The sequence below is a fragment of the Macrobrachium rosenbergii genome, chromosome 59, assembly GCF_040412425.1.
Source record: "Macrobrachium rosenbergii isolate ZJJX-2024 chromosome 59, ASM4041242v1, whole genome shotgun sequence".
NCBI lineage: Eukaryota > Metazoa > Arthropoda > Malacostraca > Decapoda > Palaemonidae > Macrobrachium > Macrobrachium rosenbergii.
The window spans coordinates 10,944,859-10,961,532 of NC_089799.1; the positions used below are offsets into that span (position 1 = coordinate 10,944,859).

General features: G+C 35.5%; 1 protein-coding gene across 1 annotated transcript; it reads left to right on the forward strand.

Moving 5' to 3' along the window:
- Nucleotides 1-1,960: 1,960 nt before the first annotated feature.
- LOC136837571 (uncharacterized) lies at nt 1,961-8,487 on the forward strand. Its single transcript, XM_067102448.1, has 5 exons — nt 1,961-2,096; nt 2,184-2,341; nt 2,461-2,602; nt 4,761-4,837; nt 8,434-8,487. Exons 1-5 carry the CDS (start codon nt 1,961-1,963, stop codon nt 8,485-8,487), a joined length of 567 nt encoding a protein of 188 aa, XP_066958549.1.
- Nucleotides 8,488-16,674: the final 8,187 nt, after the last annotated feature.

A 16,674-nucleotide genomic window follows, 5' to 3' on the forward strand; every position in this document is an offset into this window, starting at 1 on the left:
TCATTTTGTAAAAAGTGAAAAAGTTCTGACGGAAAACTCAGATTAGTAAACGAAAGTCTTTTCTTCAGAGGGAAGCAGTTTAGGGAAATGAGACATATATTATTCAAAGGCAAGTAACTTTGGGAAACAAGGACAGTCTACTTATGTGTATTCTCTTACAAAAACATAGCTTACTTGTACTTGGCCCCCTACCCTTCTCTTCCTCCCCCCCCCAAAAAAAATAAATAAAATATTTTCTCACTCTATATAAGCTGTTCGGTAGGACAGTTGCTTACCTATTAAGTTACTGCATCAGTATTGACCCCAGCATCACTAAAAAAAGCTAAATAATCATATTCATTTGAGGAATGAAAATGATATTACCAGCTGAAATTCTAAATATGTATTGTGAATCGCGTAATGAATGGAAGTTATTTTTATGGCTATATCAAACTTTCTGCTTTGAAACAGATAGTAAAGTTCGTAAAATAATTTCATGCGTCAAATACATCGAGAAAGTCAATTCCATTTACTTTAATTATTTGAAGCAGCATTTCTCACCACATTTCTGTGATATTTACATTGCAGAGTTGCTTTCATGTTCAGAAATAAACATAGAAGCAACATAAACACTTGATTTCAAGTGTTTATGTCTTGATTTCGTGATTTTATTTCAACTACAGAATTATTGTAGGCTAGTATTTCTCGGTATTGCGTATGTAATTATGTCCAATAACTCAGGTTATTTTTCATTGCTGCAGATTCCGCCAATGCTTGTTGAAAATACTTTCAAACTGCTGACCTCTTTTAAAACGGCTTTCTAAAAGTAATTATTTCCAGTTCAGAAAATGATTGGCAAGAGACTTGACATGTCTAAGGAAACTTAGATAAGAAAGTGCACTAGGTTTGTTTAAACGAAGTCTCCCTTATGGGAGTGAAGTTTAAACTATTGAGATGAACAGTTTGCCTGTGTCAGATCTCATATGTAGTATAAGAAGAGTGAAACTGATGAAAAATGTTGATATATTTAAAAGCAGCAAAAAATTAAAAGCTGTAATGAAGTACAGGGTTTTATATATGGTTTGGTCATGTGGGAAGAATGGAGGCCAATAGGTCAGGTGAAAAGAGTATATTATTTGTAATTCTTAGAAGGTGGGAGGAGAGGAAGACATTGAAAGCAGAGGATAGGTAGCATGAAAAGGTATTCAGTATAAGGTGGGAAAGGAAGACTTTTGAAGCACTGGATAAATAGCATGAAAAAAGTATTGGAATGGAACGCCTTGATGTAAGGGGCAGTGTGTGTACTAGGGATTCGATGAGCTGTTGACGAACATCCTGTGTAAGCTCTACGAAGAGGCTAATATTGTGGAATTTTTTTGTATAATGTTCATCCACGATTCAGCAGTCAAGTACGAATTTGACAGTGACTGCTGTATTGTTTTTATATCTGAACCCACTGTAGAATATATAGTACTACAGTGTGTTTGTGTTTCCATGTGTGGGTCCACACTCCCAGTTCTGTAGAGTATCCCACACTCCAGTTCTATAGAGAGTGTTCCACACTCCAACTCTGTAGAGAGAGTATCCCACACTCCAATTCTCTAGAGAGTATTCCACACTCCAATAATGTATGGAGTATCCCACACTCCAATTCTGCAGAGAGTATCCCACACTCCAGTTCTTTAGAGAGTATCCCACGCTCCAATGCTGTAAAGTAAGTATATCTTAGTTTAACCGGACCACTGAGCTGATTAACAGCTCTCCTAGGGCTGGTCCGAAGGATTAGATTTATTTTACGTGGCTAAGAACCAATTGGTTACTAGCAACTGGACCTAAAGCTTATTGTGGAATCCGAACCACATTATGACGAGAAATGAATTTCTATCACCAGAAATAAATTCCTCTAATTCTTCACTGGCCGGTCGGAGAGTCGAACGCTGGGCCAACAGCTTGCTAACCGAGAGCTCTACCCACCCTCCCAATGAAGAACTACTCCAATGCTGTAGAGACTGTCCCACACTCCAATGCTGTAGAGAGTATCCCACACTCCAGTTCTGTAAAGAGTATCCCACACTCCAATTCCGTAGAGAGTAGTCCACACTCCAGTTCTGTAGAGAGTATCTCACACTCCAATTCTGTAGAGAGAGAGAGAGAGTATCCCACACTCCAATTCTGTAGAGAGTATCCACACTCCAATTCTGTAGAGAGTACCCCACACTCCAATTCTGTAGAGGGTATTCCACACTCCAGTTCTGTAGAGAGTATCCCACACTCCAATTCTGTAGAGAGTACCCCACACTCCAATTCTGTAGAGGGTATTCCACACTCCAGTTCTGTAGAGAGTATCCCACACTCCAATTCTGTAGAGAGAGAGACAGAGAGAGAGAATTCTGAGAGAGAGAGTATTCCACACTCCAATTGTGTAGAGAGTACCCCCACACTCCATTTCTGTAGAGGGTATTCCACACTCCAATTCTGTAGAGCGTATCCCACACTCCAGTTCTGTGGAGAGAGAGTATCCCACACTCCAGTTCTGTAGAGAGTACCCCACACTCCAATTCAGTAGAGGGTATTCCACACTCCAATTCTGTAGAGAGTACCCCACGCTCCAATTCTGTAGAGGGTATGAGCTAAAGAACTAAACGACATTTTGTTCACCGATTATTCCCCTCAACGCCCAAAGTTCCCAAGTTCTGTCGGCCATTGCTAAGTCGTTAGTACCCGATGGATTTTCTCTGTTCAAGGGCCAGACCTGTCATTACCCGAGACAACGTGGCCATTCGTGCCATTACCGTTTTCTTTTATGTGAGTTTTCTTGTTGTGAGGTATTTTCTTATCGAAAACGATATAAGTTTTCAAGTTACATGTATTGCGTTCGTTTATGTTCATGATTATTCAGTGGTGTAACTGCAGTAACCCTTGTGTAAGTTATCAGAATATGTACTTATGCAGAAGCAGATTAAATATATGTTTGTAATATTTCATTGGAAGAAAATAGTCGTCTAGTCTCGTTGTTTAATTTGACGATATTCAAGGGATAAATCCCTGAGTCGGTTCCAGAATTGTTAAGTTGATGTACATGTAACTTTGAACTGTCCTAGAAAACTGTTGACGTATTTTGTCCATTGATTTTTGGGCGATATGTAAGGTGAATCGTTAAGTCAGTTCCAGAGAAAAATTAGTTCTTGAATTATATATATATATAATATACAAATATATATTTTAATATCCCCTTCAGTAACAACATATATGAAAATATATTATTTCCGAGGTAGAGCGAATTGGATATTAAAGGACGTTTGTAAAGCTACTGATTAATATATGAATCACGGTGATGTGATAAAAGTCATATATATATATTTACATATTTATATGTATATATATATATATATATGTATATATATATATATATGTATATATATATAATATATATATACACCTATACATGTATGTACAATATTTAAACATATATTTATGTATAATATTTATATACATAAATACTAACGTACATACAGACATAGATGCATAACAGATCATTCCAAAGCTTGGAAGCAGATGAAAGTAACAGTCATTGAACCGTTACCTCCAAGCATTACTATATACCTGACCAAGAACAATACTAGTTCTCTCCCGTGGCCCGAGAGAGAGAGAGAGAGAGAGAGAGAGAGAGAGAGAGAGAGAGAGAGAGAGAGAGAGAATCCTCTTCTAAGTAAGGGAAAAAAAGGACTGAAGTGAGTGATCTGATGAGCTCCTGAGATTGATTCTTATCGAGGAAGAAGACAAAGGAAGAAGCGCTCTTAATATGAGAGCAGTACACGGAACAGGGATGAATAATTGAGATAAAGAAAAGAACATATGGCATCTGAACAATACACACAAATATTTCAGATGCGGGTTTAGCAGTTTGAATAATGGGACTCTTCAAAAATGAATTAGAGCAGCCCGGACAAACAAAATACTGATATGAGTGACAGGTTTAATTATATTTTCAGAAAAGATTGATGAATTGGATGGACAAGGGAACAAAAAATGGTGAAGGAACTGCGTCTCTGGATTCTGTTCAGATAAGCTCACAAGATTAGAGTTAATTAATTAGTACACAGCAATTTGAGATTAAGTGCGATCAACAGAATTATGCCGGGAGGCGAATTAACAAGAAATATGGAGGGTTGACTCATCCTAAAAAAGTATGAATAGGAGAGGAGGATGCAAGGAGGGCACTGATAAAGAGGTGAGAGGGGCATTGATAAAGAAGTGAAGGGCACCTAGACATTGATAAAGAGGTGAAAGACCCCTTGAAATGGGGTAAAGAATATAAATTGTCATCAATAACAACAACATTAAGTGTTTGGCGACAATGCGGGAAATAAGTGTACTGAAGAAGGGAGTGAGCCTATATGCAGTAGCCTTACGGTTCGGTAGTCATGTTCTTGAAAAAAGAAGGAAGCGCTTGAGTTAAGGTGATTAAGAATATAAAAATTGGGTAAATTTACAATCACTTTAAAGATGAAAGAAATGAAAGCAATTGGCTGGACCAGAGAATGAGCCTTTTGCAGTGTCAAAATGTGTGAAATGACGTTGATGGTGATTACCATAATTATTCAAGATGAAAAACAAAATTTCTTGTACATAGCAGAGAAATAAATGAAGCTTAATACATAAAAAAATTAAAGATTCCACGTCCCTAAAATACGGAAGAGAGACCACATATACTGAAAGACAGAAAAAATGAAAACTTTTCTGTACAAAAAAGAAATACGTATCTTTTCTATCTGTACCAGGAATAAGCAAATCCAATAAAGTCCTGCGCAGGCAGGACATCCACTTCGATATCAAAGGTAGTCTCTTAGAATTACAGGTAATATTGGAAAATCGAAGAGCCCTTTTGGAGAAGAGGGAACGCGGTATTGAAGGTGTTATTGGATGAAATCAAATCCCAAACTTTTGCTCGTAAGACGGTAATAAGATTTTATTTGGCGATGCAGTTCTCTCGCAGCAAGGAACTGATGGCGTTCGTTGAATTAATGTAGGACTTATTTTTGTACTCTCTCTCTCTTACTCAAGCACTGCTCAGAGTTGAAGATTATCAATATTTTGTCAGATTAGTTCACATTCTCTCTCTCTACTTTGCTCAGAAACATATAATACAGTATATTGCTATATATATATATATATATATATATATATATATATATATATATATATATATATATATATATATATATATATATATATATATCTATCTATACAGTATATAGATATATATATATATGTATATAGATATATATATCTATATATATATATATATATAGAAATATATATATATAGAAATATATATATATATGTGTGTTTATATATATTATAATTATGTAGGAAACTGAGTCTGTTAATAAAGAGCCTGCCCGCACCTGCTCTCAAGGCCACCAGGTAATCTATATCTCGCTCGAATTTCCGCTTCCTGTTTTCTCCTGGCTTCATATTCATGTTTCATAAATGGCGATAAAAACTCTGGAGTTTGTTTTTCTTTCAGATATGGAATGTCTTTTATTAAACTCACACCTGAATCGCTGGAAGGGGTTAGATATTTTGTTGACTCGTCTTTTTGTCCAAAATTTATTGATGAATTCTCAACGCTGAGCATTTTTCAGTAGTCTCGTTCTGCTTTCATAATTTTACCAGTAAATGCTGCAGTCAAGAAAAGAATATTTTGTTTTCCTTTCTTTGTCTCTGCAACATAGTACAAAAAATGAAAGTAAAGTAATCATCCCGAACATTACTTATGAAAAACAATAGGTGTGATTCGTAAAAGAGGTAAAAAGAAAATACAGTATTGCCCTCCTTAGCTTTCTTCCTGTCCCATCCTTTCCATCCATCCCTTCTAATAAGCTTTCCCCTCCCATGCAGCCGACCACTGGTTCCGTGTTTTCCTCGCTATCCCACTTGAGCTTAGGTAGATTGATTTGGAACAGTTTCCGGTACCAATTTCTGCGCCAGTCATCACATGATTACCCTGATGCACTGCTTCAATGTTCGGATCATTTTATTTGAGTGATGTTTCCGCCCCAGATCCTCTCGAAAGAAGGATAAGATTCTTTACTGACTGTCAGACCTTGATTTTGCCGAGGGAAGGTATCATATTATGAAAGAGAAGCAATAGACAAATCATTGGGAAATAGAGGTAGAAGAATCAGTTCCTGGAAGAAGGAACTTTGGGAAACCTTGCGGGAAGATATCGTCGTCAAATTGAGGTTTTGAAGGTTATGTGATATTAAAAGAGCGTTTAGGAAGAATGATTGAAAACACAAGCATAAATCTGCATGGAATTTTAGTCTTAAACTGATATTATTTTACAAACCAGAGTCTTTTGCGTTTTATTTCAGTTGTAGTATTTTTATTCGGTGTATCCTTACTCGTTTTTCATCTATCAGTTCTTTTACCCATTTCTGTTTTACCATTCACATTTAACTCCTCTTTTCTTTTCGATAAAAATTTAGTGGTGATTCTCGGTAAGATCCACCGGGAGAAATAAAACTGCAGTGTGTGGGTGTGTTGGGGGGTGGAAAATAAATTCAGAAGGCTTGAACAGCAAGCTAAGGTTAGAATAAGAAATGTAAATTTGGATATTTGTGGACTTTGGATAATTTTGTGAAGGGAAATAGAATGAAGCGGGTACAAAAGATGCAAAAATAAAAAATATTGCGAAAATATGAAAACGTTTGACGTTGTGCCTGCACCGGGTGTAACGAAGGCAATCAAAAAGTTTACAAAACAAAAAGTATGTTTTTTTATTAATAAAAGTCCTAGAAATGATGGTGATAGGGCGAGTGAGTGGCTGATTAGAATTTGTAAGATATAATGCCTTTGAGAATTGTTACAAGTTTTTTGAAAAATGCAAATCGTGTTTTAGAATATGATGTAATTGAAATTGATTTGGTTTATATCGATTTGGTACATAATGATGAAATATTCAACTATTTCTGCCTAAATACTCGTATTTTCTCAGAGACTATGATTTCTGCATTTCTAGACATGTATGAAATTTCTGATCAGCCAGTAGACGCGATTTAATTCGTGAAAAAGAAAAAAACTTTGCAAGTAGAAAATTTTATTTGTGTGCAGGAGAATGTATTTATTTGTAAGTGTACAGATAAAGTATCGCATTTCATCAGTTTTAGTTTTCTGCAAAAGAAAACTATTGTGCCGGCTTTGTCTCTCCGTCCGCACTTTTTTCTGTCCGCGCTTTTTCTGTCCGCCCTCAGATCTTAACACCTACGGAGACCAGATGGCTGCAAATTGGTATGTTGATCATCCACGCTCCAATCATCAAACATACCAAAATGCAACCCTTTAGGCTTGGTAGTTTTCATTTTATTTAAAGTTAAAGTTAGCCATAATCGTGCTTCTGGTAACGATATAGGATAGGCCACCACGTGCCGTGTTTAAAGTTTCATGGGCCATGGCTCATACAGCATTATACCGAGACCACCGAAAAATAGATCTATTTGCGGTGGCCTTGATTATACGCTGTAGCGGTTGTACAGAAAACTCGATTGCTCCAAAGAAACTTCGGCGCATTTTTTACTTGTTTAAAATGATTTTAAACTCTAAAAGATTCGTGAAACAAAATGGAAAACGTTAACATTAAAAAAACCTTTCTCTTTTTTAGTGGAAAGAAAAAGGTTGCGAGGTCAGCAGATTCTTAAATGGCGTTCGCTACACTGACCAGATGGGTTTGTCATTCCCACATTGGGTACGCGAGGTGGGGGCGAGGGTTTGGGGTAGGGGTGAATGGGACATTGATTATCGTATTGTCTTTTTCGGGAGCCAGTCCTTGTTAAGGGAAAAGTCAATATTAAGTTATTGTGATTATGATTATTATCCGCAATTATAAGTGCAATAGGTATAATTATCACAGTAAAATAATTATGATTATCCCATTAAAATAACAATACCAATTCTTACAGAAATGTTAGGAACCACAGAAATAATAAAACGATTATTTATGAATAATGCAAGGAGCATTTTTATGATTATGAAGTAATAATGATAATGTAAAGCATTTATGGTTCACCCAAAGAGAAAAAACTGCAGAGGATCATGTTATCTACCATAAGTAGCAATTGTCAACTTGGGCCGAATTTTCAATACCGCTCACTTTCAATGATCACAAACGCATTTCAGCTGCAATTTATCCTCTTCCAGCTGCAATTTCATCTTTCAATTGCTAGAGAAACAACTCTTTCATCTCTTTCAATATTCATTCGTCCTTTAACAAAAACGACCAACTCTTTCCCTGCATAACCAATTAATCAGTAAAATGAACAACAAATAATTTTAAAATTGTGCCCAAAACGAGAGAGAGAGAGAGAGAGAGAGAGAGAGAGAGAGAGACTTTTCTTAAACTGGCAAAGAGGCAATTACTCAAAATGTGAGTTCCTAATTATCTCTTTTCAGACATTAGAGAAAGAGATCCCGCAGAGGATGCCAGTGTTATTGAAACGACCTTAAATTCACCACCAGCACTAATTAACACGTTTTTTTTTCTTAAAGGAAAGAAAACCATCTTATGTCTTGTTGTCGTTCTCACACTGAGTAGAAACATTGACTTTCAAAGGTAATCACTGTGCGCAACATTTGGCAACACATAATACAAGGGTAGATATTGACACTGAGAAACCTATGATTTAAATTGGTTTTTAGATCGAAAGTTATCTAAACTTACTGAAAATAATAAATGTGTAATTGATATGAAAAATCCAATGTTTTTTTTTTTTTACACGTACTGTCTTTTTTACGAGGACTGTTTACATAATGAGGTAGTAAAAAGAACCTCAAGGTCGTCTTGCGTACGTTGATTTGAAAAATACCGGATCCGAAAATGGTTTCATAACACGACGACACCGCCATAACACCGCCATCGATTTCATGAGCAATTTCTGCTAGGCGAGTGGAATAATATTTCATAAGTAAAGGCCAAAATGAAAGTTAGGGAGAACTTCCAACACTTACGGAGTCAAATTGCTGAGATTGCCTCTCTCTCTCTCTCTCTCTCTCTCTCTCTCTCTCTCTCTCTCTCTCTCTCTCTCTCTCTCAAGATACTTACTACGTCTTGTTCCACGAAAAGCAACAAGGACGTCCAACAACAGTTTCTGATAGGACAGCTAACACATTAAAGTATATTAGCAATTAAATGAAGTGACTGCCATTTCTTTGTGTAACTTAAAAAACGAAAATAATTAAAGGTTATGAAGATTTAATACTTTACAGTTCTTTCCATTATATATATATATATATATATATATATATATATATATATATATATATATATATATATATATGTATAATATATATACACACATACATACACACACACACACACACACACACACACACACACACATATATATATATATATATATATATATATATATATATATATACTCATATATATATATATATATATATATATATATATATATATATATATATATATATATATATATATATATATATATATAAATATATAGTCATTGAAAGATTTGCGTTAGGGTTTTCCTTCCTGGTGTTAGACGTGACATGAATTACCTCCAGCCTGTTTGTCTCTTACGTAGTTCTGCCCTAATTCCTACCTGGTCCCCGTCCTGATCTATGCCCTTACTCCATGAAACTCTAAGCCTCTTACTGGTCATCAGCGTGCTTCTTCCATATTTTCTGACTAGATGTTCCTCCTTCTACCCACATGACCAAACCATCTCAATCTTTGATGTCTTAGGGCCTTGCCACCCTATCTCTTTGCAGTCTTATCAGTTGTGGTAATGTTCTTTCCAGTGCATTCCTCCCATGAATATCAATATTATGTAGTCACACCTCGGCAAAATCTCACTCAGCTTATTTGTTAGCGTCCAGTTCCTTGTTGCTAGAGAAGTAATTGCCGTGGTAGGCCCTATTTATGCTTCACAGGGTTTGTCTTTATATTACTGGGATACTTGATGCTCTTGTCAGTGCTGCGCAATCTCACTCTTCTTCATCTAGGCTTTTGCTGCTCTTTGCCTTATGCTCTCCCGATATCATCCTCACTATCCATTGTGTAGCGTAGGTTACAGAAGTGATCTGCCCACTGCAGTACACGATATGCAACATTAAGATGTTCATCCTCTCTACAATATCCCAATGCATTCTCCCTCAACTTCAGATGTTCCTCCTCATCTCATACTTCACCTTTAGCTATAATGCATTCTTTTATTTTTAATAAATCAGTATGGTATTTTTTGTTAACTCTGAGCGTTTCCCTTAACTGAGACTCATCTGTTACATTAGATGGTGCATAGTGCAGCATTCTTCCCTACATGTCTCCTACTCTCCTAGCACCCTCCCTTTCATGTGTCTCAATATGTATTTTCTTTTATTGTCGTTTTGCTGGCAATGATTTTAATCATCTCTCCATCACTCCACCCTTTCGTTTTTAACATTTCTAAAATGTTTTCCTCTGACTTTGCTCTTATGGTAATACATCATTTACAACTGCCACTTTACCTGAATCTATTTCTGCAGTTCTTTGCAGCTTTTATCCTCCATTGCTATGATAAACCTTTGTCGCTATTTTTTCAAGTATTCCCGTTACTGCCTTCGCTTCAGTTTATTTGTTATTATAAGGTGAACTGTATATAAGTATTGTACATGCCTCATGGACCTCCTCTCTACTTGCGTATTTTGATAGATTCTTCTCGGAGTTTAAGGATTTCAGACTGTTGCCATGACTGTATTTATATGTGTATATTTTCCTCATTTTGCATTTTTTTCGCTTAAGAGGGGCTTACAGTTTACCCTTATGGTCAGTCGTTAAGTTGCCTGTTCTGTCGTCTATCCCAAGGAAGAGATTTCACGTTTCAGTATCTCTGAATATCAAAAGGGGTGTAATAAACTACCCAGATTAATGATTACCATTGATTATTGGCGTACCTGTCTTTGACATGTGATGGTCGTAGCTAAATACATTTTCTGGATGATTTTGGTGAGAGCCCCAGTTCTGGGAGTGAAGTACTCGTTAAAGGCTTTTGCTTTTCTGTCGAGTTTCAACCAGGTAATTTGTTAACCTGCGGTATTTGTAGCTTTAGCTTATTAATTAGCCGACACGTGCCGGTCCTAATGAAGTCACGCTCGTCGATTCCTTTTTGAAACAAGAGACGCTTTGCCGAAAGTTGATGCATGTTCATGTATAAAGCGTTCAATTATAATAATTATAATAATTCTATTCTATTTAACATGGAACTATTATTGTAGAAGACATTTTGTTCTAATAGCTTGGTATATATATATATATATATATATATATATATATATATATATATATATATATATATATATATATATATATATATATATATATTATGGGCATGGCCTGCATATTGAAAAGTTTACTGGACACTAATAAAGCATCAGAACTATTTTCTTAAGATATTAATGGAATTCTCCTAAAGATAAGTACAGCGTTGTTTAGTTTAGTTCTTACGCTATTGAATGGAATTTTGGCCCGAGGAGACTGCAGCAAGTAAAAAACGACCTTTATAACCAAATCAAATTCCCTCGGGATATGGCTTGCATTCAAAAAGGATAGCAACTACTTTAAGCTAACTCCATCGTTCATTGAAACGTTTTCAATGAACGATGTTTTGTTCATGGTATCTAAGGTAGGATCTAAGAATTTTTTGTCTTTTTTTATTTTTATGTAACAATTGTTTTATTTTTCAAAAACTCTCTCTCTCTCTCTCTCTCTCTCTAAATCTCTCTCTCTCTCTCTCTCTCTCTCATATATATATATATATATATATATATATATATATATATATATATATATATATATATATATATATATATGTGTGTGTGTGTGTGTGTGTGTGTGTATGTGTGTGTGTGTGTATGTGTATATGGGTATATGTATGTTTTTGTTTGTAATTTTGGCTCATTTGAATGAACTTTTATTCGAAATTTGATCTTGATATCGTCAGTCACAAGAATTGATTGCTGCTGCAGTCTCTTTACTGCTGTGGCAACTTATTTATTGAAGAAATCAAATGACTAATTTATAAGGAAGCCAAACCAATTATGAATTAACACTGGTTTGATGAAATTATGGCCATTCTAATTAAACTTCATTGGCTACTCTCTGAAGCATGATTGGTATTGCAAAATGCGTTTTTAGGCAAATGTCAGTAAATATGAACCCAAAATTTTTAACTTCTTCTTAGAGCAATATGCCTCTGAAAGAGTAGCTGCATTTAGGAAATGGCGCATGTACAAATTATTGCAGCCAATATGCGAGAAGCATTGGAAAACGGATATTTGAAACCGCGGCATCCTGTGGGTTCCATAAGGTGACCGAGGAACTTTAACATATGAAATTTTATAGATAATCATTAAAAATAAAGACTTATCTTCATTCATTACATAGAAGAGATGATTACTACAAATGGCAGATAGAAGAGACCGAACGAAGACAGATAGAGGAACCGCCAAAGGTAAATCCGAAGACGGATGTAGTTGACTGCTTAGTTCAATTCTTAATCTCTTCCCTCTGCTTCAGCCTTAATGCGTGAACACTGTATTTGACCTGAGTATAAATTGTAATATGTAAATGTTACTCGTCTTTACCTTTCCTAAATGTGTGGAAGGCAGTCGGTTAATGAACTTTGATGTCCTCACTTCCCAGTTATTAGAATGTGCTACGTAGCTAAATTATTCTCTTGTCATTGATTTCCTTAAAGGAGGCAAATCTACACAGATGTCTATGAGCGCTTAGACAAAAGAGCAAGAGTTTGTCTGTAGAAATTGTAGATTCAAGTCTTATTGGTACAGCATTGCAAGGAAAGACAGACTTTGCGAAGATAAAAACTTAACCTTCCATATTTAAGGGTATGGTTTTCCTTACCTTCGCTCTATCATCTCTGGTATTAAAGGAAGGATCGAGTTCATTATGTTTGTTGCTTAAAATGCACTGCAACGACAAACATCCTTTGCCCACTTCTCTACCTGACCTAGCTGTTTTTGTTTGCAATACTAGGCAGGTTGCTGCTGCAAATTGTGTGATTTTCTATCATCAGGTTTGGTACTACTCAGTTTGCTAGGAGTTATATCTTGGCTAAAACTGAATGTGGAATAGTTTCCCTAGTGCAGTCGTGGAATCTCCTGATGTCCAACTACGAGTATTTAAGAGACGAGCAAATTCTTTCCTGCTGTCTGCTGATGTCTCCTGAATTTCAGGTGCATCAGTCTTATTTTCTATTCCCTTATATTTACTTATTTATCACCTTTTCCTACAATTTGTCCTTCTCCGGAGGTTGATTTCCCTTTGGAGCCCTCTTGGATTTATAGTCTGTCACTCTGTCCATAAGATTTCCAGCTGAAGATTTTAAGAAGGAAAATATTCGCTAAATTTTTTCGCATGATGAAAGACATTGAGCTCACACAGAAACAGAAACATTCTGACTTTCCATAGTTAGTTTATCCTTTAGCAACATCGTTGGACTCACGTGCTGTTGCCAGTTACTCAGTTCCTGGATTTAAATGACACTTGTACACAGAAACTGTGGCACACACCTCAATACCACATTGTTACGAAATAGCGTAAACTAGGACACGCCCTTCCCTTTTGCATACGGCCCTTCGTTGGTAGCAAAGGTGTTGCTGACACATTTTTATCATCACATTCACTTAATTGTAAAATAACAGCGCCGCGTCTCGTCATATTATGAAAACTTGTATTTCAGCAATATTATTATGATTTTCAGTGTTGAGAGCGTTTTTTGACTATGGATTCGCGTGTATTGTTGATGTAACTAATAAACATGAAGTTATGGTAATATATCATGTAATTCTAATTTGTTGTTATATGGTTTTTTCATAAAAATAAGCACCTCAGCCGTCAGACATACAGATATACAACGTATGACTTTTTATTAATGTAAAAGTGCTTTAGTATTGTGTTAAGGTAATCGTCATTCTTAGAATTTGAAAATGCTCAGAGGAATAATAATTATAACTGACATTCAGTTTGTTAATTTTTTTAACGTTGACTGTCGTACATTCCACTCTGTGATATGAAATTGTATTTCGTTGTTTAGAATAAAATACAGAAAGGCTTAAGTATATTTCTGTATTTCTTTACTCTGAATATTGAAAGTTGTCTGGAAGGCGTATGTTGTAATAGCGCCAAGGGTGCAGCACTTTGTTAAGTAATGTAGCAATCAGTGTCATTTCATCAACGTCGTAGGCCAGCGGAATATGGTATTAGACATTCTCTCTCTCTCTCTCTCTCTCTCTCTCTCTCTCTCTCTCTCTCTCTCTCTCTCTCTCTCTCTCTCTATATATATATATATATATATATATATATATATATATATATATATATATATATATATATATGAATATAATATAAGGAGACAGGGAATGCGAATACAGACATCAAAAGGAAGGCGGACAGGAATATCTTGATTAGCCATTTGATTACATGTTTATTCCCAACGTTTCATAATCCATATATATATATATATATATATATATATATATATATATATATATATATATATATATATATATATATATATATATATATATATATATATATATATATATATATATATATATATATATATTTTTTATATGTTTCCTGTATGCAGGTATATATATATATATATATATATATATATATATATATATATATATATATATATATATATATATATATATATATATATATATATTTTATATATGTTTCCTGGTGCCCGGTAGATTTTAAGTCTCATCATTCATTACTTTACTCTACAATGACCTTGTAAGATAACCAGGAGCATATAAAACAGGAAACAAAAGGAGTTATACAGGAACTTAAGGCTCTTTCTCAAAGGGACGATGAGTGAAACACGTGGGTACAAAAATAGGTACATTTCCATAACAGACAGGATCAAAGGTAAATTAATTAAGTCAAAATTAGATTGCTGCTGCAGTTGAAAGTCCTCCCAAGGGGAGGGAGGGGGGGAAGGAAAAGCTTGTTAATGCCAGGCACGCGGACCAAGGAGAATTCTGCTACGATCGTCCTTCTGAAACGCTAGGGGACACAGGTTACGATCTAAGGCTGGAATTTGGGGAATGCTTTCTACTCGAGGTGCGCTGAGGGCACCAAGGACAGCCTTGAGGCTTGACTAGTGACTTGAGCAGGAGAGCAGTGAACACGTGGGCTGGGACTGAACCAAGAAATTCAGGGGACATCAAGATACGTGCCCAGAAGTCTAATAAATGCACAAGGGCGAAAGTAACGTGACTAAACAACTCTTTACCGTCCCACAGGAGTGTCTAAGGCTGAGAGTCGACATCGGGCTTCGTTCCAGTCCTTCCCAAAGGTGTCTGCAAGGGGCCCACGTGTGTGTGTGTAGACAAAGGCCTCCCACCAAAGAAGTGCTCGTGGGTCGTAGATCAGTGGAATGATGGAGGGCGCCTAGTGATGATAAAGGGTGCAGTTGAAATCCCGCTTCGCTCTGGGGTTGCATTTCACCGCTTGGATAGATACTAGCCACGTGGTTGGGTTACAAAGCAAGGGGCAGCGGTCCACGTGGCGGCAAAGAAGGGGTGGGGGAGACGTCTTAACTTGTGACCTACATTCACGTCTGGGCTGTGTGTGAGAGCGATCCTCTGGCATCGTGGCCTTTTATTACTTTTGATCGGGTGCAGGGGGGGGCAATGGACTGACCCCAGGTTGCAGCTCTGTACGAAAGAAAGAGAGCCCAGCAAGTTGCCCTAGGCTAAGATTATCTCCTGAGCTGGGCTTAATACCCTCTGGATTTCTACCCTGAACTACCTGAACCACCCCAAACCAGATTTCACTACCTCTACACAAGTTCAAATAGACAGAGGTCTATCTACTGGCCAAGCAAAAGCAGAAGGGAGGATGTTTTTAGCTTATTTTGGCGCTAATCTTTTATATTATATATATATGTATGTGTGTGTACACACACACACACACATATATATATATATATATATATATATATATATATATATATATATGTATATATATATATATATATATATATATATATATATATATATATATATATATATATATATATATATATATATATATATATATATATATATATATATATATATAATATATATATGCACACACACACACACACACACACACATATATATATATATATATATATATATATATATATATATATATATATATTTTTAATATCATCGTTAGACATTACAATATATATATATATATATATATATATATATATATATATATATATATATATATATATATATATATTTTTTAATAATATCATCGTTAGACATATAATATATATATATATATATATATATATATATATATATATATATATATATATATATATATATATTGTTATGTCTGGGCTTTGGCGGATGAGGTTTTAATTGATTACTGTATTTTATGTAGCCTGCTTCGCCGAAGGCTACGTAAACTGTCAATTGAAGCTGAAGTTACCCTCAAACGACAGACAATTACTTAATTGGATTAGGTCACCAATCTGGGACTACATATGGAATAATGGATTACTTTGTAACAAATGAGTTACATCAAACCCCTTTGCTTCTCACTTAGTCCCAACAAAGAAAGAATGTGCAGTGATAGCGGGAAATTACATGAGCTTT